This window comes from Cordyceps fumosorosea, assembly GCF_001636725.1.
Source record: "Cordyceps fumosorosea ARSEF 2679 chromosome Unknown scaffold_15, whole genome shotgun sequence".
NCBI lineage: Eukaryota > Fungi > Ascomycota > Sordariomycetes > Hypocreales > Cordycipitaceae > Cordyceps > Cordyceps fumosorosea.
In genome coordinates, this window is record NW_017387315.1 from 157215 (window position 1) to 176898 (window position 19684).

Below are 19684 nucleotides of genomic sequence, written 5' to 3' on the forward strand. Positions count from 1 at the left end.
CGCTCTGCAATGCCACGCGGCGCTGAGAAAACGAAATCGTGAGCAATGTTGGAGCGGTGACGGGTTTCGAGAAACAAGGCTTCAGAGGCGCAGGACGCAGTATGCAAGGCCGGGCGGCATGCAGGGCGGATGACGGGACTGTATGAAAACAAGACAAAAAAAGGGCACTCCACAAATACAGGCACGAAGTTAGCACCAACGCTCACGGGCACCAAGAGAATTGGTTAAGGGAGAGACGGGGGGCGGCCAATGACAAGAAGCCCTGGTGTAGAATTCGAAAGGCACGATCAAAAACGAATGAGAGGGACTAGAAGACCGAAAATCCAAAGGTATGGCAGAACAGAGCTGTTGGCGAGGCAAGAAAGAAAGTGGGGGTTTTGGTGGTACTGTTTACCTCCAGCATCCGTTCAACGGCCAGGCTCAATCTCCAGCTGCCCATAGCGGGGTGATTCAGGAACCAGCGGCCGCTGCGCCAGCGCCATATTGAGACCACTGATGTATCCCGATTCCAGCGAGCTGAGCACCGCCACACAGCTAAGCATAGGCGGAGCCTGACACCTGGTAGCTAACACGGAGTTGGTCAGGTACCAATAGCGCAGCCTCCAATGTCGCACCATTGTCAGCATAGCGCCCGAGCTCATATTATCAATTGGACAAAGGTCGAACATTTCCGACTCTTCTCCGTACCTTCATTATGTCCTGCCATCATATCATCGTCAATCAAATTCCTCGGTATGTGCCATCGATTGGGTGGCAAGGAAGCAACAAGCAAACTAACGTCACCATTGAAACAGCTGTGCCCGCCACAACCGCCAAGCCACAACCCGCTCGACCCACTGATTGGTCCGGGGGAGCTATCTTGATCCTGTCATCATCAGATTGGACAGCTTGGCCCGAACGAGCATCCTACCAGCCGCTAATCTCGGGATTTTCGCTTCCGGATTGTTTTTGTGTTCAGATACCCGCTATTGTTTGGACGCAGCTGGACGCAGCTTCGGGCATCACTTTTCACTCTTACATGATTTTCCTCTCTGGCACATCCAGATGAGCAACCGTCGCGTCCAGCGGCATCATTCACCATGGCAGCCACCATCGACCCAGCTACAAGAAAGCGCGTTCTGCGAGTGATTGCTTTCTCGTTACTCCTCGACTTAGTATGTAGATTCTCTGCTCGATCAACATTTCCGGCGCGAGCTACTTCGTTGTGCTTCCATCTTGCACGTCGGGGCGCGGGTTCTTCGGTAACAAAGACTAACGACTATCCAACAGATTTCCTTCACATTCATCCTCCCACTCTTTCCAAGCCTACTTGAATTCTACCGCGATAGCGAAGCTCCGGCCCTCGTCGATGGCGGTCCTCCGACCCTATTGCAGCGCATTATTAGCGGCATGAACAGCTACAAGGCGTCGTTTGCGCGACCGATCGAGTCCCGTTACGATATTGTCTTGCTTGGTGGCGCAATGGGCTCTCTATTCTCGTGAGGCACCAGATTTCCCACGCAAATACCAGAGTTATTCTTCTAACGTTTGTGCACGCTCTGCGTATCAGTCTTCTCCAGGCCGTTGCATCCCCCCTGATCGGCCGTCTTTCCGATCGGTACGGCCGTCGCAGAGCTCTCCTTGCCTCCATGACCGGTAACATAATCTCCGTGTTGCTCTGGGTCGCTGCGGTCGATTTTCGAACTTTTATTGCGAGCCGTGTTGTCGGCGGCCTCTCCGAGGGTAACATTCAGCTAGCCACAGCCATGGCAAGCGACATTTCGGATGAGGCGTCGCGTGGCTCAACCATGGCCATTATCGGCGCCTGCTTCTCAGTTGCCTTCACTTTTGGCCCTGCTCTGGGTGCCTGGCTCAGTACCATTCCCTCTGTCAAGAGCAATCCGTTCGCAACAGCCGCTGGTGTCAGTCTCGCGCTCATAGTACTGGAAACCGTCTACTTGTACTTCTGCCTACCTGAGACGCTCCCCGCCATTACCGGCAAAACAGCAACTCTCGGACGCAACGCAAAGCAAAATAGCAACGGCAACGGCAGTAGCGCCAAAGCAGCTGCACCAAATAAGTCCGTCGAGAGAACAAACTCGCACGTTATACTGAACGCCCTGCATTTTGTCTTTCTACTGTTCTTTTCCGGTATGGAAAGTTCGCTGTCATTTATGACCTACGATCTCTTTTCGTTCACATCCGGCAACAACGGCCGTTTACTCGGCTTCATTGGCCTCGTGGCATCTATCCTTCAAGGCGGCGTGACCCGGCGGCTACCGCCGCTGACATCCGTACGCCTTGGTACGACGGCCTGCCTGGCTGCCTTTGTCTTGCTCGCGCGCGTCAACACTACTGGGGGCCTCTACGCGGCTGCAACCTGCTTGGCTATTACCTCAGCAACTGTGGTGACGGGTTTGAATGCGCTTAGCAGTTTCGAGGCCGACGAGGATGAGAGAGGCAGTAAGCTAGGCAACCTACGTAGCTGGGGCCAGCTTGGTCGCGGTCTAGGGCCAATTCTATTCACCAGCATTTACTGGTGGGCGGGCAGAGAATATGCCTACACGGCCGGAGCCACCGGTACAGCAGTGGTCGCTGCTGCTGCGTTTGGGCTCCTGAAAACACCCAAGGCGTCGATGAAAAAAGCGACGACCAAGAGCTCGTAGCGTATCATCGCTGCGTTTAACGCATATCAAGATCGGTCAAAGATATAGCATTGTACAATACATAGCCAAGGCGGGGTGTCTGGATAATGGATAATGAAAATGATTCAACATAGTCCTTCAATTACAACTCATGGAGTCTAGCTCTTTCGGTTTAGACGTTCAGCTTCAAGGTGACTCAGCGAACCGAGCCGCATGGGCCGTTTCATTCCCAACGATTTCAGAAACTCGAGCATTGTCGTCCCCGCCGTTCCCTTGACCCCGTCATCGCCCAGGCCTGATGGCAGCAACAGCGGCAGGCTCCTGCGTTGCACTGATCCCAACCACGGTCTTTTCAGAGGCATGGCAATGTACCGCGTGACAATCTGGATGTGCTTGGTGCGAAACGCGCTCATCGCCTCAGCCGCCCCCGCAAACGCCGCCCTGAGCCTCGCCTGCTCCTCCACATCGACACCCACGCAGAGCGCGAGCACCCGGATGCTTCCTGCCTGCGCCGCCCATTCTAGGAACCGCCGGTGCGGGCCGGGCGTGCAGGCCCGCGTGCCGAGGTGGTACTCTTCGCGGCGCCCGCACCCACAGCCGCCGCCGCAGCCGGGGCCCATCCCCAGAACAACGTCGAACAGCTGGAGCAGCGCGCTCTGGCCGTTGCTCCCGCCCGGCAGCCGCATCCACTCGCCGCCGCCGCAGGCGTCGCTGCTGTAGAAGACGCCGCGCGGCAGGCCGGCGGCGCGCAGGTTCCGGGATTCCGCGTAGAAGTGCCGGATCTGGTGGCAAAAGGTCAGCGGGTCGCAGCGCTCGTGCATGCGCTCGAGGGTGCGGGTGGCGCTTTCGAGGCACATCCGCAGCTGGACCAGTGCGGCGGTGACGGGTTCCAAGTCGTCGCCGCCGCTGTGGATGGCGTGCAGGGCAGTCAGCAGGGCGTCGACGACGGGGCCGCCTTGGGCCTCGATGGCGGTGCCGATCCTCTGGAACCAGGCCTCGGAGTCGGTGCCCGTGAAAGTGGTGGGCACGGAGAGCGCGTCGGGGTCGGTGAGGGAGGTACGGGGATCCGGGACGGTGTAGTTCCAGACGTTGACGGCGGCGCAGGTCAGCACCGGCGGAAGCTCGACGTGTGCGGATACGGTGCGGAGCGGGACGGATATTTGCTTGGAATAATCTGAGCGATCGAGATCAGAGTTTTGGTTAGAAGATGAGATGAATCAAGTACTCTTTTCCGCTGGTAGTGCAACTCACCTCCTCCGGTACCTCTCCTCCTCCGGTACCTCTCCTCCTCCGGTGCCTCTCCTCCCCAGATGTAGGCATGAGCGAGTACGGCAGCGCGACATAGGCTCTTCTCCACTCGGGCTCAGTTGCGAGGTAGTCAACGTCAAGAAATGGCAGGTACTTAACCGCAATCGACAACTCGCGATTACGGATGAGCGCGGGTAGATCTTGGGCGATCGCCTCCCAAGGCTGGTAGTATGTGTTCGGCAGGCAAGCCAGGGGTGGCTCGGTAGGTAGAAAAGCGTTCTTCGTGATGTCAAATCTCTTGAGAGTAATGGGCGCCATTGTGGGTAGATGAATCAAAGCATCGATATACGTCAATTATTGCTGCACTTGATGTAAGCCAACGTTTGAAATTTGCACAGATCAAGAACAAAGACAGAGCAGACTAGCCACCCTTGCAGGTACAACTATATATAAATTTAAGCTACAAGTAAGTCTAATTCTAGAGAAACAATCTAGTATCAAAAAGAAACACCATATGCAATGTACTGACGTGCATCTCCGGTGCTGCTACGTCGAGGGGGACGCGGTCGCTCTGCATCTTGAACTAGACAGCCTTTTTCATAATCTTGCGTGCACAATCCATGTGCGTATGGAGGGGCTCGGGTCAATACAACACGAATAGTTACTTTCTATTGCTCCAAATTGGGATGTTGCGTGGCGATACGCGGCAAAGCTAAAAGACCAGATGGGTTCGGGTCGGTCTCGTGGACCGCCGCCTGTGCGCTTTGATCAAATGGAGATACCGGCGGCGGGCTTTCAACATTCCTGACAGCGGGGAGACGAGAGACTAGAAACGAGATGTTGAGGAGCTATGGCCTTCGGGATTCAAAAAGAGCACAAAAACTAAACGAGGAGACATTAGCCCGGGGGGAACTGTACTTCCAGCCTCCCTTAGTTCACGGACAAATAATGGCATAACCGCACGCACATGGCAAAGCAGATTGAGAAGAGTGAGAATTACATGTCAATATTAAAGGAGAAAGGAATTTAGCGTTTTATTTTGCTTTACTTGCCATGAGAAGAAGCAAAGGAATTTTCTGCCTCCTAAGAGCTACAAACGCAAAAACCATGTTTGGCACTGCAGGGTAATTAGGCGAACGCTTAGCTCATCTGGCTCGGAAGTGTACGACGAAACTAATTTCCAGTTGATTCTCACCTGCTTGGTTCGCGATAAATGTGCACTTGGCTTCTCGACAGAGTCATCCAGTTGTGATTTTTGGCGCGTAGCGGCAATTGCTAACAAAAGTAGCTAGTCTAGCCTCGTGAGTCAGGCTGTGGTTGATGGTCTATGCTACTCCCCGGACAGCATCATAAATACAGAGCGTGACGCAGAAAATAGAGCGGCAAGAGCCTCTGCTATCAATCAGTGTAGAAAGAAGATAGGAGGACAGAAAAGAAGCCACAAATATGCCGGGCCAACTCGTCTGGATCAACGGCCTACCCGGCGTCGGCAAGCTCACCATCGCCCGCGCCCTGCGAGACCTCATCTCCGACGCCCAGCTCGTCGACAACCACTCCCTCATCGACCAGGTGCGGCTGCCGCGCGACCATGCCGACTACAACGCCGAGCGGGCACGCATCCGCGACGCCGCCTACGCCTCCTTCGTGCACCCCTCCGACGACGCGAAGCTGGCGCGCGTCGTCATCTTTACCGGTACGTTAAAGGAAGGATACTTTGCATGGAGGGCTCGACGCTGACAATCTCGCCGTGACAAGACTTCTTCACCGCGGGCACCATCGGCACCGAGTGGTCGCAGGCGCACCGGACGGCGGCCGCGCGCGCAGGCCGCCCGTTCCTGCCCGTGTACTTGACGTGTGCGCGCGAGGAGAACCTGCGGCGCGTAGCGCGGCCGGAGCGCGGCGCGGCGGGCTGCGGCAAGCTCACAGATGTGGCGCTGGTGAGCAAGTTCATGGACGACTCAACAATTTACCGGTTTCCGGGGCTCGGGGTAGACGTGGACACGACGACGCGGACACCAGCGGAGTCGGCGCAACTCATTCTAGAAGCGATGAAGTCGCAGCTGGCAGAAGGGCAATTTCAAGAGCGGGAGGATCCATGTGCATGGCGAGCGGTCACGAGTTCACGAATAAAATGATTGGTAAAAAGCGCTCTAGATTCATCTAAATTGGTACTATCTTTTAAAATTATACACTCTTCGTATCTTCCCCAGCTCCAAGTAATCGCAGTCACACGCTTACAGGAACTTGCTCTTCTCAACAGTGTAGAGGTCAACGTACTCGTCGACGGTCATGGTCTCGAGCTTCTTGGCATTCTGGCTCAGCTCAACAAGCTCGTTGACGCGAGCCTCGGGAAGGTGAGGGGTGAGGTGGCGCTTGTACTTGGCGAGGATGACGGGCTTGGCCTCGTCACGGCGGAGACGGTGGCCCAGAGGAGCCTCGACAGCGACCTCGTCCAGGACGGTGCCGTCGTTGAGCTCGACGGTGAGGGCGTTGGAGATGGTGCGGAGCTCAGGGTTGTGGTAGTCCTGGGTGTACTGGGTGTCCTCGACGCACTTGATCTTCTTGCGGAGGGACTCGACGAGCTCCGAGGTGGCGGCCTCGCCGCCGTCGGTGTAGTCGGTAGCCTCGAGGCGGCCAAAGACGAGCATGACGGAGCACATGTACTGGATGCAGTGGTCGCGGTCGGCAAAGTTGTCCATGGGCTTGAACTGCTTGTCGATGATGCGGATGCAGGCCTCGTGGGTGCGGCAGGTGATGGCCTTGATGTCGGCGGCCGACTTACCCATGGCCTTGAGCTGGTGGTAGATCTTCTCAGAGGCCTCAACGGCGGTCTGGGAGTGGAACTCGGCTAGGAACTTGTTAGTCGATGGTTGTGGAGGTCCCGGGGTCGGTTGCAAGACATACCAGGGTACGAGACCTTGAAGAGGACATTCTCCATGACGTAGCTGCCGTAGGGGCGCTGGAACTCGAACTTCTTGCCCTTGAAGAGGACGTCGTAGAAGCCCCAGACGGGAGCGGAGAGAACAGTGGGAACACCAGCCTCACCCTTCATGACCTTCAGGGCCAGGTTGACGGCGCGCTGGCAGGCATCACCGGCAGCCCAGGACTTGCGGGACATGGTGTTGGGGGTGTGGCGGTAGGTACGGAGCGACTGGCCATCGACCCAAGCCTGAGTGACGGCGTCGGCAATCTGCTTCTCGTTGAGGCCGAGCATCTTGGAGACAACGGCGGTGGAGGCAACCTTGACCAGGACAACGTGGTCGAGGCCGACCTTGTTGTAGGAGTTGAGGAGGGCGAGGCAGCCCTGGATCTCGTGGGCCTTGATCATGGCCTCAAGGACATCCTTGATGGTGAAGATCTTGCCCCCGGCAAGGCTGCCACCGGCCTTGTTGGTGCGGTTGACCCAGTCAGCGACAGCGAGGATGGCACCCAGGTTGTCAGAGGGGTGACCCCACTCGGCGGCCAGCCAGCAGTCGTTGAAGTCGAGCCAGCGGATCATGGCACCAATGTTGAAGGCGCCGTTAACAGGATCGAGGACAAAGGGAGTGCCGGGGACCTTGGTGCCGTTGGGAACGACGGTGCCGGGGACAATGGGGCCGAGGAGCTTGGTGCACTCCTTGAAGCGGAGGCCCTCAAGACCGCAGCCGAGGGTGTCGAGGAGGATCCATCGCGCAGTGTCGAACTGAGACGGATTGTCAGTATTGGGATTGGAAAGGGTTTGAAGTTACAAAAAGAATATTGAAGCTTCTCGTGAGTTGACTACCCCGCGGTGAGAGGATCACAGGTTGGGGGGCATGGTGGGGTAGGAAGATTGTTTCCGACGGGACAGCAATGTACTTACAGCAAGCTCAGAGTCAATGGGCTTGTTGGCGACAAAGTCGGCAATGTCCTTGATTTCGGGATCGTATTCTCTGGCACCGGAAGTCATGTTGGGAGCACCGGAGAGTCTGGCAGCAGTAGTGGAAAAGGTGTTGCGGGAGGCAGGAAGCGAGCCGGTGATGCGAAGGGCGCCGACGGAGGCCGAGCGGATGGCAGCGGCGCAGGGCAGGACACGAGTAGGCTGGAGACGCAGCTGCTTGGAGGCGGAACGCAGGCTACGGTTGACAGCGGACATGATGCTGTCAATCAATTGAGATGGGCAGGATGAGTCGAAGAGGTAGAGCGGAGATCTGGGGTTGGGAGATGAAGAAGATGATGAAGAGAGTTTAAGAAGGTAGGGAGAAAAAAAGTATTGGACGGTCAGACAGTTGTTCAAGTTGAGCCGAAGTCTTGGTGAGGTTCGGCTTGGTGCTTTTGCCGCGGAATGCCGATCGGCCGGGGAAACAGCTTTGGCAGGGGGGTTGTTCCAGTTGTTGGGCGTTGCCAGGGGAGCTTGGGGAAACTTTACACCGCAGTATGTCACTCAACAGAGCGCCTCTAGGCCCTGAAAGCTACCTGTAACTTCGAGTGTAAATCTGGCGCTGGGACAAGATTCCGGCTATTTGCTTCGAGGTACCTCCTGTATGTATGCACGTACATAGTTAAGTGTGTAGCCTGGTACAATATACCCGCACAATCTTTCCGCCGGCTACAACTCTCGTCTCCCAGTGCGGCCCGTGGCGGACATGGCAAACAAAATGCCTCCGGGCTTGATCTGGGTGCGTCGAGATTTCAATTGCAGATTTATATGGATGGAATCTGTGAAAGAAAATCCCAATCAATCATGGAAATTGGATGCAGCTTGCAGCACCGCATGAGCTGTTTCCATGTGATTCTTGCTGAACCGGCATCCAGTGTTGGCCCGTACGATGCTCCGGTCGCTCGGCCAGAATAGGAACAAAATTAACTCTAGCTGCTCCAAGGTCGGGTTTGGCGCCTCAGGCACCTATTAACCACACGCCAATGCAAACTCTCGAGGGTAGCTCCAGACACTGTCCCTTTTTTTTCACAATGATAATAGCTGTATTCCTCCTGCCGAAATAGTCACGGTTCGAAGTTGCCAACAAGCTAAGTACCTGGTGGCTGTAGCTAAACCTCCCTCACCATGCCACCTGCCAACATCTGTGTGTAGCGCTCGCAGCTGTAGCTATCCCCCGACACACAGTCTCTTGATGATCATCACGCAGCCATTGGACTCGGCCACCCAATGTCAGAATCGCCACAGTTTCATCCAATACGGGGAGATTGTTATCCTATTAGCTAGCCACCCCCATCTCTTGTTTTTGGCCCTCTCCTTTGCCTAGTTACCTGTCTATCTCTTGGCTGTGGTGTGGCTGATGCATACGAAATTTTCTCCCTAGCCTTCTATCCTTGCCACACACACATGTACCCCACTCAGAGAGACCTGCAAGGCCATTGCAAACGAGTATCACCCGCTTTCAGTGGCAGTGGAAGAGGGGAAAAAGAAAAAAAAAAAGACCCCGGTCACTCACGTCGCGTAGCAACCCAACCAGCCCCTCGCGATTGGCATCTTGGGATCGATGTACATAATCGGCAAGCGTCGTCTGGTTAGGCCACATGTTGCGACTTCTGTCGAGTTACGCATGGGGCCAGCCTGGCTGCCCTCTGTAGGAACCTGAATACAACGTAATGATGGCCTGTGCAGCGTGTGAAAAATTTCTGCGCCACAGCAAAGATATCGGTAGTGAGGGGCATGGAGGGGTAGGCAGATAGCAGCTTGACAGCACCAGATTCTACGAAGTGCAACCAAGTGTACTTGGAATACAGAAAATTGATCACGAAGGCACACCGGTTGACTCAATCTGTCATCATGTCACCCACTTCCGTTGATGCCTTGATGCCCTGCGATGGGGACCAAACCTCCGGTGGTGCCCATTCAACTGCTGCGCCAGCTGGCGCCGCGCCCGTTGATTGGTGAATACATTCATGAATAAGTGGAAATGCGGCGATTGAGTGAATGAAAAGTCAGAAGCAGAATTTTTGTGCCGCACCTTATTATCTGCGCCAAAGAGAAAAAAAAATACAGACCTCTTGTTAGGGCTAGTGGGCCGCCTCTTGCTCGCTGGTTGCCCCGCGCCAGCGTGCACCAGCCAGGTTTTTTCTCTCCCACTCCACCCCTCCCCCGCCAGACCTTTTAAAACTCCTCCTCCCACCACCAGCTTTAGAATTTTTCTTCTCTTCTGCTCTTTGTCTCGCATACCCGGTTCAAGCATCCGATCTGCGAATTCACGTATGTCTTCCCTCGTCTGCGCCTTCATGCCCTTGATGGCTTCGATAATGGCTTTGTGGTTCCTCAACGCCGTGCGCTGTTTGCTAACATTCCTCGCAAGATTTCCGAAAGGACATCACAAAAGAACCTCTCGCATTCAAACACAAATACCTTCAAAATGGGGTACGTTTTATAGCTTCATCACATATCAGACTCACAGAATGCTAACAAACCTCGCAGCAAGGGAGACAAGACTCACATCAACGTCGTCGTTATCGGGTTCGTTACCAACGCTTCAAGACTTCGATGCCAGCGAACGATATAAACTGACTTTTCAAAAGCCACGTCGATTCCGGCAAGTCCACCACCGTAAGTCGACGCCCAAAACGGTCGAGACGCATCTAGCTCTCGAATCAAGCAGTTCGCCCACTGCTCGCAAAGTTCAAAGAGCTAACTCGTGTTACAGACTGGTCACTTGATCTACCAGTGCGGTGGTATCGACAAGCGTACCATCGACAAGTTCGAGAAGGTAAGCATCTCATTGATTTTTTCCTCTACGTAGCCCCGATTATTTGCTCTGCAAGATTCTTTTGCTCTACAGCGATCGTCCCATTACCATACCCAGTGGTGATTACCCCTCCTTGCTGGTGCGGCAAAATTTTCTGAGTTGCCCCTCTGGTGGGGCTTCTCAGAAATACCCCGCTGTCTGTCGCAAGCTGCCCCTAATTCCTCTGCTTATCAACTGCAAAACGCTTCGCTAGCGCCAGTTCTGGCAACAGTCTGCTAACCATCGCGCTTTGTAGGAAGCCGCTGAACTCGGCAAGGGTTCCTTCAAGTATGCCTGGGTCCTTGACAAGCTCAAGGCCGAGCGTGAGCGTGGTATCACCATCGATATCGCCCTCTGGAAGTTCGAGACCCCCAAGTTCCAGGTCACTGTCATTGATGCTCCCGGTCACCGTGATTTCATCAAGAACATGATTACTGGTACTTCCCAGGCCGATTGCGCTATTCTCATCATTGCTGCCGGTACTGGTGAGTTCGAGGCTGGTATCTCCAAGGATGGCCAGACTCGTGAGCACGCTCTGCTCGCCTTCACCCTCGGTGTCAAGCAGCTTATCGTTGCCATCAACAAGATGGACACCACCCAGTGGTCTGAGGCCCGTTTCCAGGAAATTATCAAGGAGACCTCCAACTTCATCAAGAAGGTCGGCTACAACCCCAAGACTGTTGCCTTCGTCCCCATCTCCGGTTTCCACGGCGACAACATGCTTGCTCCCTCCACCAACTGCCCCTGGTACAAGGGCTGGGAGAAGGAGACCAAGTCTGGCAAGTACACCGGCAAGACCCTCCTTGAGGCCATCGACTCCATCGAGCCTCCCACCCGTCCCACCGACAAGCCCCTCCGCCTTCCCCTCCAGGATGTCTACAAGATCGGTGGTATCGGAACGGTGCCCGTCGGTCGTGTCGAGACTGGTGTCATCAAGCCCGGCATGGTCGTTACCTTCGCTCCTTCCAACGTCACCACTGAAGTCAAGTCCGTTGAGATGCACCACGAGCAGCTTCCTGAGGGTGTTCCCGGTGACAACGTCGGCTTCAACGTGAAGAACGTCTCCGTCAAGGAGATCCGTCGTGGTAACGTTGCTGGTGACTCCAAGAACGACCCTCCCTCCGGCGCCGCTTCCTTCAACGCCCAGGTCATTGTCATCAACCACCCTGGCCAGATCGGTAACGGTTACGCTCCCGTTCTTGACTGCCACACTGCCCACATTGCTTGCAAGTTCTCCGAGCTCCTCGAGAAGATCGACCGCCGTACCGGTAAGTCGGTTGAGAACAACCCCAAGTTCATCAAGTCTGGTGACTCCGCCATCGTCAAGATGGTTCCCTCCAAGCCCATGTGCGTTGAGGCTTTCACCGACTACCCCCCTCTCGGCCGTTTCGCCGTCCGTGACATGCGTCAGACCGTCGCTGTCGGTGTCATCAAGGCTGTCGAGAAGGCTGCCGCTGGTGCCGCCAAGGTCACCAAGTCTGCTGCCAAGGCTGGTGCCAAGAAATAAGCGACTGAACGTTGCTTGTGTCTGGTCGGCCGGGTCCTGTGGTCCTGGTTTCATGAGCGCACTTCTATGACTGAGATGAAAACTTTTTGCTATTCATGAGCGCTTGGCTTATAAGGCCGGGGCACAATCGTGAGAGGCTGCGATTAGGGATTTTCTTTTGTCATGGTTTTCTCATAATGTGTTATGTGATGAAAATGGAAGATAAATAGCAAGTCAAGAAGTGATTCGGAAATTCTATATTTGCTCCCTACTCTGTGATATGTAGAAATGCGACGCAAACATGCGTGCAAATTCAATCGTACTGGTGCATAGCCTTGCCACCACAAGCATGTATACCCTACCGTCCTTCACCATGACAATTGTGAGTGACGCTATTCAAAGATGAACTGTAGTTTTGTTACTGCAGGTAATACACACGGTCGTATTGCCCTTTATCCTGAACGCCACCCTTCCGTCCTGGCATGTGCCCTGGAGTGATGTTGATAATCTAATACACAAAAAGAGTGGTAGTTACAAATGCTTCCTTCCTCTTACAGTTTCGTTTCCGACATTGCTTCTGCTGGCGCGAACGACTCGCCAGACTTGGGCTCCTGCATCGCAGCTGGCATCACAGGCTCAGGCTCGCCCGTCGTTGCTTCTACCGTTGGAGGCATCTGCTGCGAGTGCGCCGTCGCCTTGGTCTGCGGAGAGGAACTCGACACTCCCGCGCTGGACTCTGTGACATTTATATGACCATCGCCGTCCTGTGCGGGCACGCCCGCATCAGCCACACCCTCTTCCGCTCTGACCTCTGCCCCATCTTCTTGTGGCGGCTGGGCCCCCTCCTCCTCCTCCGCCGCCGGCTCCGCAGGGCGGCGCTCGTCATCCAGCGCGCCGTCATCGAGCAGGTCCATCGTGAACGTCTCGCTCGAGCGGCGCTGCATCAGCGCCGCGCCGTCGTTCCACGAGAAGACGTGCCCGGCGGCCACGTCCTCCACCAGCTGCAAGAAGCCGTCGTCGGCAGCGGCGTTCGCTGCGTCCGGTGCCGCCCGGTGCAGAGAGAGCTCCTGGCGCTGCCCGCCGTGCTGGCCGGCCTCGACGCTCTCGTAGCGGACAGTGTGGCGACCGAGGCGCGTCTCGACGGCCTGGCGCACCTCAAGCCCCACGAAGAGATACGACGCGTCGGTGGTGCCCGCGTCGGTGGGCACGGTGAGGGCGCTGACGCGGCTGGGCGTGCGCAGGCGGCCCTCGAGGAGGTTGAACTCGGAGGCGTCCAGGAAGCGCCGCATCGCAGGCTGGTCGGCGCCGAGGGTGACGAGCCGCTGCTGCGTCAGCCGCACGTCGACGGCCTCGCCGGGAAGTAGGAGGTCTTGTATGCGATGCGCGGTTACAGCCTGCAGCGTGGAGCTGCGCGACGGCGCCTCGAAGCGGGATAGATCGGTCGTCTCGTCGACGGGCAGAGTAAGCCGCACGCGAGGGAGTGTGTCCCCGGCGGACGTGCCGCTGTCTCGCCGCGTCGTATCAGGAGCAAAGTGCAGGACGATGGCGGTTGACTGCGTGACAGCCTCGTCAATGGCGGAGAGCGTGGTGAGTGCGGCGGGGTGTGGGATCACCGGCGATAGAATCCGGCGGCCATTGTCGGCGCTCTTCTTGTCAGCGACCTTCTTTCCGGAGCTCTTGACCGTGGCCTTGGGGTGCAGCACGTGGCCAAACGTTGCAAATGTCACGTCCAATACGTTGTCTGCGCCTAATTCATGTAGTGATGGCAGATCGGCAAGCTCTACCCGCGTCGCAAGCTGCAGCGGCGGCAGAGTGGTCTCCTCTGCCTTGGTAACGGCGGCGCCATAGCGTGTCCATGACCTGAGCTTGTCACGCCATGACCTGCTCCGTTCCTCGCGGTGGTAGTCCATGTACAAGCCACCCTTTGGTTTCTTGCCTCGTCCTGCGCGCGTTACCATCTTTGAGGAAAGGGTAGCGTTGGCTTCGGGGACCCATTGAGCTGCCATTAAGAGACGCCAGACGATATCTGCTGGCCCTTCAGCTGCGATGGTTGTGTTGACGTTCGCAGTTGTCGGGCTCGGTCTCTCATCGTCGGCAACCCAGTGAACCGTCAGTTCCTGTGGTGTATTAGTATAGAATTGGGACACGACCTTCCTTTAGGTATCTCCTTACCTTTCCACTGCTGCTCGTTTCTATGATGGTATTTGTAATGCTTGCTAGGGCATCGAGTATGGGCTGCGTCAAATTCTCCTTGTTGATATATTCTGTTGACAGTTGAGTAGAAGTCACTGCCTTTGCGACCTCGTTTAAGCGTTCTATTATAGGAGGAATCGCTGCCTTCGCAGCGTATATACCGAGTCGTGACTCTTCGGACTTGGCAGCGAGTCTCTCGTTGTTCCCGGGGTTGAGCATTTCACGTTGAATCGCTTCGAGCACAGGTCGTCCATGTCCTACAACAAAGGGTTAGCCGCCACACACTGCCATTGACTCGGATGCCTTACCTGTGAGCAGTTTAAATGTCACTGGATGCACCCATAGTAGCGCACGCCCGAGAGATTCAACTTGCTCTCGAACTTCGAGCTTCCAAATTTTGTCAATGATAGTCGCCGCGCAGACATATTTTGGCTTTTTGCTTTCCAATTCAATCTGATAACCTGCCTGCCAAGGGGTCTGCTTCTGAATCCACGGGTACAATTGCGACGTCTCTGTCGCTTGCGATTCGAGCTCTTGGGCATGCTTCATTGTGATGTAACTGCTGAGCTGTCCTTGGGTAAATCCATCGACGAGCGTTGCTACTAATCTGTGATATTCGTGGGCGGGCATGGTGTTGGTCTCAATCGGTCGCATTTCGTCGATGTTGTCCCATGCTTCAAGCACCGGGTCTTGCTCATCGTCCGTCTTCGCGACGTAGTCAGTCCACTTCAGCTCAACCACGGGTGCAGCGTCTTGCACTTCAGGTTCAAGGACTGGAATTTGCTTCCTGGAACGTTGCATTCGGTTCGGATCCTTGAGAATCAGGGCTTCGACAGGGCGGCCGAGCGCCGAAACGCCGAGATGTTGGTGAGTGAGGAGTTCGTGGTTGAATGGGCGCCTTTTAAAACGCAATTCGCTCGGGAAAGTTTCGAACATGATGTCATCCTCAGAAGCCAGAGCATCATAGTCGCCATGGGCCACGCTGTCTTTCTGCGCCTCCATGTCTGCCGCAGCAGCTTCTTCAGTCGACAGGCCCCGTTCATCAAAAGAAGCACCGTCTGATACCAGTGCCCCCGCTAGCTCCGCATCTGTCGGTTCGTATTTTTCAATATCGGGCATTTCGGCATTTTCTGTGGTGCTTGATTTGCTGCCATCGGCTTCAACTGTGTCGCGCGATTCGCCTCGCGATCCGTCTCGATGTTCTGAACGGGTAGTGGCTGGCGCGTGCGCCTCGCTGGCGGATTTTATAGATGACTCGTGAGAAAGGTGATTCGATGAAGGTCGTCGTATCAATTTATTCATCTGTTCAGGCGAATATAGCTTGTTGGATGCCACATTGTCCCGTCTGGCCAGCAGAGCGGTAGCACTCAAAGCTCTGGCGCCACCGCGGCGGCATTGCGATAGTACCAGTGGTCGCGCAGCTGCAATGCGCCGCAGCTGGAGCGATCGAGGCAGCATCTGACCAATATTATCTGCGGCGCGAGCACATTTGTAAAGCTGGTGCAGTCGGCGTGCAGCAGTGTTAAAGTTTAAGTACAGGGGCAGCAGATAAATTTGGCACCGATAACGATAAGCATTCCCTGATCGTCCAGCGTTGTCATTACAGCGCACACAGTGGTGGTCATCTTGTCCATAGCCTAGCAGAAAAATTAAATGAAAAATAGCCCTTTCGATTTCGTATGGCGACTCATTGAATTCCTCACGCATAACGTCCTTTTGCTCTTGAACGCTCGACTGCTAAGTCATAGTGCTTCGGTTGAAGATCCAGCGCACCGTCAACCCACTCTAGCCAAACGCGCCTGTTCGCGCTGCACTGATCAACGCCCTCCAAACTGCCTTCTTGCACAACGGAACGATCTCCAAGTCTGCATCACCTCTACAACCCCCAGAATCGCTGTGTTTTTTGTCGACTCTATCTACGATTTATATATACCATGCCTCCATCCAGGCGCCGAACCCGACCGGTATGACCCATACGCATGGCTTTATCAACAGCCACGGCTAACAAAACAGGACCATGACGAGGAACCAGACGAGGACAGCACACAGCTCCACCATGCAAATAGCAACGGCTCAGAAGAAGAACTGGAAACTGGAGATGAAGCAAGCGAACATGAAGATGCGGCCCGCTCCGCAGACGAGCAGCTGGCTAAGAAGCTGGTACGGTATGCCCTGTCCTGCGAGTATTCACGAACACCGATACGACGCGATGGAATTAAAGATAAAGGTCAGTAATCCATCCGCAGGAGACGAAACGCGTTCCAACAACCTTTGGCAGTTCTCGGAAACCAAGGCAGAGCTTTCAGAAGGATATTCGCACTGGCGCAAAAACAGTTGAGAACAATCTGGGGAATGGAACTCAGAGAGCTGCCAGTCCGCGAAAAAATGTCATTACAAGAAAAGCGCCATGCTATGAAGTCCAATGCGCAGCCCAAGACCGGCTCCGGCGCCTACATTCTCACGTCGGTCCTGCCCACCGCGTATCGCTCCGCCGCCATTATACCGCCTTCCAGAATCCCGAGCCTCGGCGACGAAGCAACATACCTAGCCTTTTACACTATGGTCGTCTCGCTGATATGGCTCAGCGCCAACGAGCTGAGCGACCCGAAACTGAAACGCCATCTCCAGCGACTCAACGCCGACAAGAACGTTGCCAGCGAGAAGACAGAACTGACCCTCAAGCGCATGGAGCGCCAGGGCTACGTTGTTCGTAAGGTGGACCGGCCGCCGGTAGGACATGAAGGCGAGGAGCTGGTGACATGGCACGTTGGGCCGCGCGGAAGAGAGGAAATTGGTATTGATGGCGTGATGGGCTTCGTGCGAGAAGTGTACGGAGACTCGGGCGACGATCTGGAGAAAAAGCTGCGATCTAGCTTGGGAATAAAGCAGGTGCAAGAAGCGGGGGACGAAGATGCTGATGGAGATAGCGTTATGTAATATTTCATAAAAAAATAACAACAAGAAATGTAATGCAACTGCCTATGATGCAATTGATGCTGCTCGCACCCACGCGCTGAGCAGCCACCGTCAACATGTCATAAAGTTGTCACCCAGTAATATATTCCCCAAACGCCGTGTAGCTTTTTCTTTAAAACGCCTTAATATACCCAGTCGCTATACATAATCTATCTCCTGTTTATTCGCGAGTCCCTAGATATCGCAATTCATTCTTCGCGCGCTGGTGGGGGGCCGGCAGGTTGAAGCATCTTCTGCACAGGATTAGCGTATCATATTCACAATGGACAAAGGTACACAATTAGTACATACCCGAATCATCTTGGCCCTCGTCTTCGTTAGCGGCTCGTTTTCGGCCAGCGCAATGTACGACAGCAGCGGTCGGTGCCCGGCGATGGAGGCGTATGTATCGCGGTGGATGTTTGTGCGCCACTCCCAGCTCGTCGTGTCGGCGTGGCCGGTACCGATGAATTTGGCCTGAAGGCGTTCGAGCTCTTGTTGCGTACGAAGCTTGTCCGCCTGGTACGTACCATGTTAGCAGCAGCGCAACTGAAGGAACAGCTTGTATGAACTAACCATGGCGAAGGTGTTTGGGATGTGATATTTTCGAGAACTGACAAAGGCGTAAAGATGAGAGGCGAAGAACGTCTAATAGATCTCTGGGCCTGTAGAAAGCAGTGGATGTATGATGGTTTGCAAAGCTGTTTCCTGTCAAATCGATGGCGGTTGGCGTAGAGAGCTGCGATAGTGGGTCCAGACGCCCTCGGCTGATATTCGGACGTCGCGTCGCAATTTGGTTCGAAGTTGTTCACCAACAACGCTCTCTCTGTACAACGACGCGCAAGTATTGACTTAGAAGCCAGCTTCTATCATGAAAGATTCGGCAGAGCAATTTTCATCATCTTCAGCTTATATCATTTGCTTGTAGCTGGTTGCCAAGCTAGCGGCCGCGCCTGAGCACTACATCAATAACCACGTCATCTCACCACGCCCCGAAATCAACCAGAACAACCGGCTCAACTCAACATCAGCGGGACCAATTGATCATGGCTAGTCAAGTGCTGCCAGAACACTGGTCCGAGCTGAACGCAGCTCGCAGCCAACGGAAATTCTGCGTGGCAGATGTGGACAAGCTCAAGAGCTCATGCGCCCGAGACTGCGGCAAAAAACATGTGACTGAGTGTAAGGCCTGCTATGGTAGAGTTCTCGACCGCATGAGAAAAAGATACAGTGAAAGCAAGGAGAAGGAATGGTTTTCTCAACGACGGGCGTTTCTACAAGAGCTCGATGATCTCTTCGCGGACGCCAAAGACAACAACGGGAGCCTCCAGGCCATCGAGGCGCACATTGAATCCGAGAAAGAGGCTTGGTACCGCTGGGTTCTGAGGCGTCATCCTGACTTCCTTGAAGTTGCCGAACATGATGCGCCAATCGAAGAAATGAGGGGAATGCTCGGCGACCCGGACCGCAGCCGCGAGGAGCTCGTCGCCATGATGTGGCAAGGTGTTGGCATGCCAGATGATTGGTCAGAAAAGGTTGAAGAATTTGTCGAAAAGGTGCTAGCGCTTAAAGATAAGCCCGAGGAGCTCAAAAAGCTATATATCGCGGAAATTTTCAAGAGCCCGGACGGCGAAAGAGTTCTCGAGCACGCTCAGCCATATTTGGATGAATATCAAGCCTCTGACAGCTTGACACTAGAGCAAGTAATTGGCCACATTGTTGAAGATCATCACCGCAGCAGGAGCTCGCAACCCCAGAGAGATACGCATGCCAGTCGTCTGAACGAACTGCGCAGAGCAAAGACGGCCTTTGAGCGGAAGAGGAAGGAGTCTAAGGCGCTTCTCCGCGAAGCTCAGGCTAAGTCGGTTCTCTACGACCTACCACCGTGCGCAGCATGTCAACGCGCAGTTTCATCAGAAGATATTTTCTCCTGCTCTCTTTGCCAGGCTATCGTGCAAATGGGCGGCGGTGGCCAACTTACAGTCTACTGTTCAGAAAATTGTCTTGAAAAAGGACAGGTAAGTGCCGTCAAGTTTCTCTTCCTATGGGGTCGAGCCTAACAACATTGCAGCAAGAACACGTGGGGAAACAGCACGACTGCAACGCTGGCGAGAAGTGTATCCAGCTCACAGACGAGGACACGGAGATGACCGACGACACGACACAAGCCATGCTGTGCAAGCAGTGCATTGAAGGCAATCGTGCTACGGTATACTGCTCGCAACGATGCGCCTCCGAAAGGCTCGCCGCACATATGCAGGAAGTGCACGGCAATGCTACAGTGGCGGGCGCTACATCAGCTGCCGTAGCCATATCGGAGATCGTTGAGCTAACCTTGGCAAGGGAAAATCCCACGCTTAAGATTGAGCGAGTTCAATGATGGAGCCCATACAGAAAGGAGAAGAACATGTATCAACAGCGTGCAGAAATATACCCAAATGAATATCAACTACCACACATTTCTATTGGCAGCTTCACGATAC

At 54.8% G+C, this 19684-nt stretch overlaps 9 protein-coding genes across 9 annotated transcripts; 5 read left to right on the top strand and 4 right to left on the bottom strand.

Annotated features, from left to right (window-relative positions):
* Positions 1 to 1079: 1079 nt before the first annotated feature.
* ISF_05980 (tetracycline transporter) lies at positions 1080 to 2645 on the top strand (the record flags this gene model as incomplete). Its single annotated transcript, XM_018849585.1, has 3 exons — positions 1080 to 1154; positions 1270 to 1478; positions 1550 to 2645. 3 exons carry the CDS (start codon positions 1080 to 1082, stop codon positions 2643 to 2645), a joined length of 1380 nt encoding a protein of 459 aa, XP_018703082.1.
* A 137-nt stretch (positions 2646 to 2782) lies between these two features.
* Positions 2783 to 4190, bottom strand: ISF_05981 (indoleamine 2,3-dioxygenase; the record flags this gene model as incomplete). Its single annotated transcript, XM_018849586.1, has 2 exons — positions 2783 to 3787; positions 3876 to 4190. 2 exons carry the CDS (start codon positions 4188 to 4190, stop codon positions 2783 to 2785), a joined length of 1320 nt encoding a protein of 439 aa, XP_018703083.1.
* Positions 4191 to 5318: 1128 nt separating this feature from the next.
* Positions 5319 to 6007, top strand: ISF_05982 (hypothetical protein; the record flags this gene model as incomplete). The annotated part of the gene is made up of 2 exons (XM_018849587.1): positions 5319 to 5565; positions 5628 to 6007. The coding sequence occupies 2 exons, from the start codon at positions 5319 to 5321 to the stop codon at positions 6005 to 6007; spliced, it is 627 nt and encodes a 208-aa protein (XP_018703084.1).
* Positions 6008 to 6106: 99 nt separating this feature from the next.
* On the bottom strand, positions 6107 to 7986 carry ISF_05983 (2-methylcitrate dehydratase; the record flags this gene model as incomplete). Its single annotated transcript, XM_018849588.1, has 3 exons — positions 6107 to 6720; positions 6777 to 7554; positions 7714 to 7986. The coding sequence occupies 3 exons, from the start codon at positions 7984 to 7986 to the stop codon at positions 6107 to 6109; spliced, it is 1665 nt and encodes a 554-aa protein (XP_018703085.1).
* Positions 7987 to 10198: 2212 nt separating this feature from the next.
* ISF_05984 (translation elongation factor 1 alpha) lies at positions 10199 to 12074 on the top strand (the record flags this gene model as incomplete). Its single annotated transcript, XM_018849589.1, has 5 exons — positions 10199 to 10203; positions 10261 to 10299; positions 10362 to 10389; positions 10487 to 10549; positions 10824 to 12074. The coding sequence occupies 5 exons, from the start codon at positions 10199 to 10201 to the stop codon at positions 12072 to 12074; spliced, it is 1386 nt and encodes a 461-aa protein (XP_018703086.1).
* Positions 12075 to 12604: 530 nt separating this feature from the next.
* ISF_05985 (hypothetical protein) lies at positions 12605 to 15365 on the bottom strand (the record flags this gene model as incomplete). The annotated part of the gene is made up of 3 exons (XM_018849590.1): positions 12605 to 14170; positions 14226 to 14503; positions 14555 to 15365. The coding sequence occupies 3 exons, from the start codon at positions 15363 to 15365 to the stop codon at positions 12605 to 12607; spliced, it is 2655 nt and encodes an 884-aa protein (XP_018703087.1).
* A 1266-nt stretch (positions 15366 to 16631) lies between these two features.
* On the top strand, positions 16632 to 17183 carry ISF_05986 (MAGE protein; the record flags this gene model as incomplete). The annotated part of the gene is made up of 1 exon (XM_018849591.1): positions 16632 to 17183. The coding sequence occupies one exon, from the start codon at positions 16632 to 16634 to the stop codon at positions 17181 to 17183; it is 552 nt and encodes a 183-aa protein (XP_018703088.1).
* A 227-nt stretch (positions 17184 to 17410) lies between these two features.
* Positions 17411 to 17780, bottom strand: ISF_05987 (Splicing factor 3B, subunit 5; the record flags this gene model as incomplete). The annotated part of the gene is made up of 3 exons (XM_018849592.1): positions 17411 to 17455; positions 17514 to 17720; positions 17778 to 17780. The coding sequence occupies 3 exons, from the start codon at positions 17778 to 17780 to the stop codon at positions 17411 to 17413; spliced, it is 255 nt and encodes an 84-aa protein (XP_018703089.1).
* Positions 17781 to 18247: 467 nt separating this feature from the next.
* ISF_05988 (Zinc finger, MYND-type) lies at positions 18248 to 19581 on the top strand (the record flags this gene model as incomplete). The annotated part of the gene is made up of 2 exons (XM_018849593.1): positions 18248 to 19219; positions 19273 to 19581. The coding sequence occupies 2 exons, from the start codon at positions 18248 to 18250 to the stop codon at positions 19579 to 19581; spliced, it is 1281 nt and encodes a 426-aa protein (XP_018703090.1).
* Between the last annotated feature and the right edge of the window lie 103 nt (positions 19582 to 19684).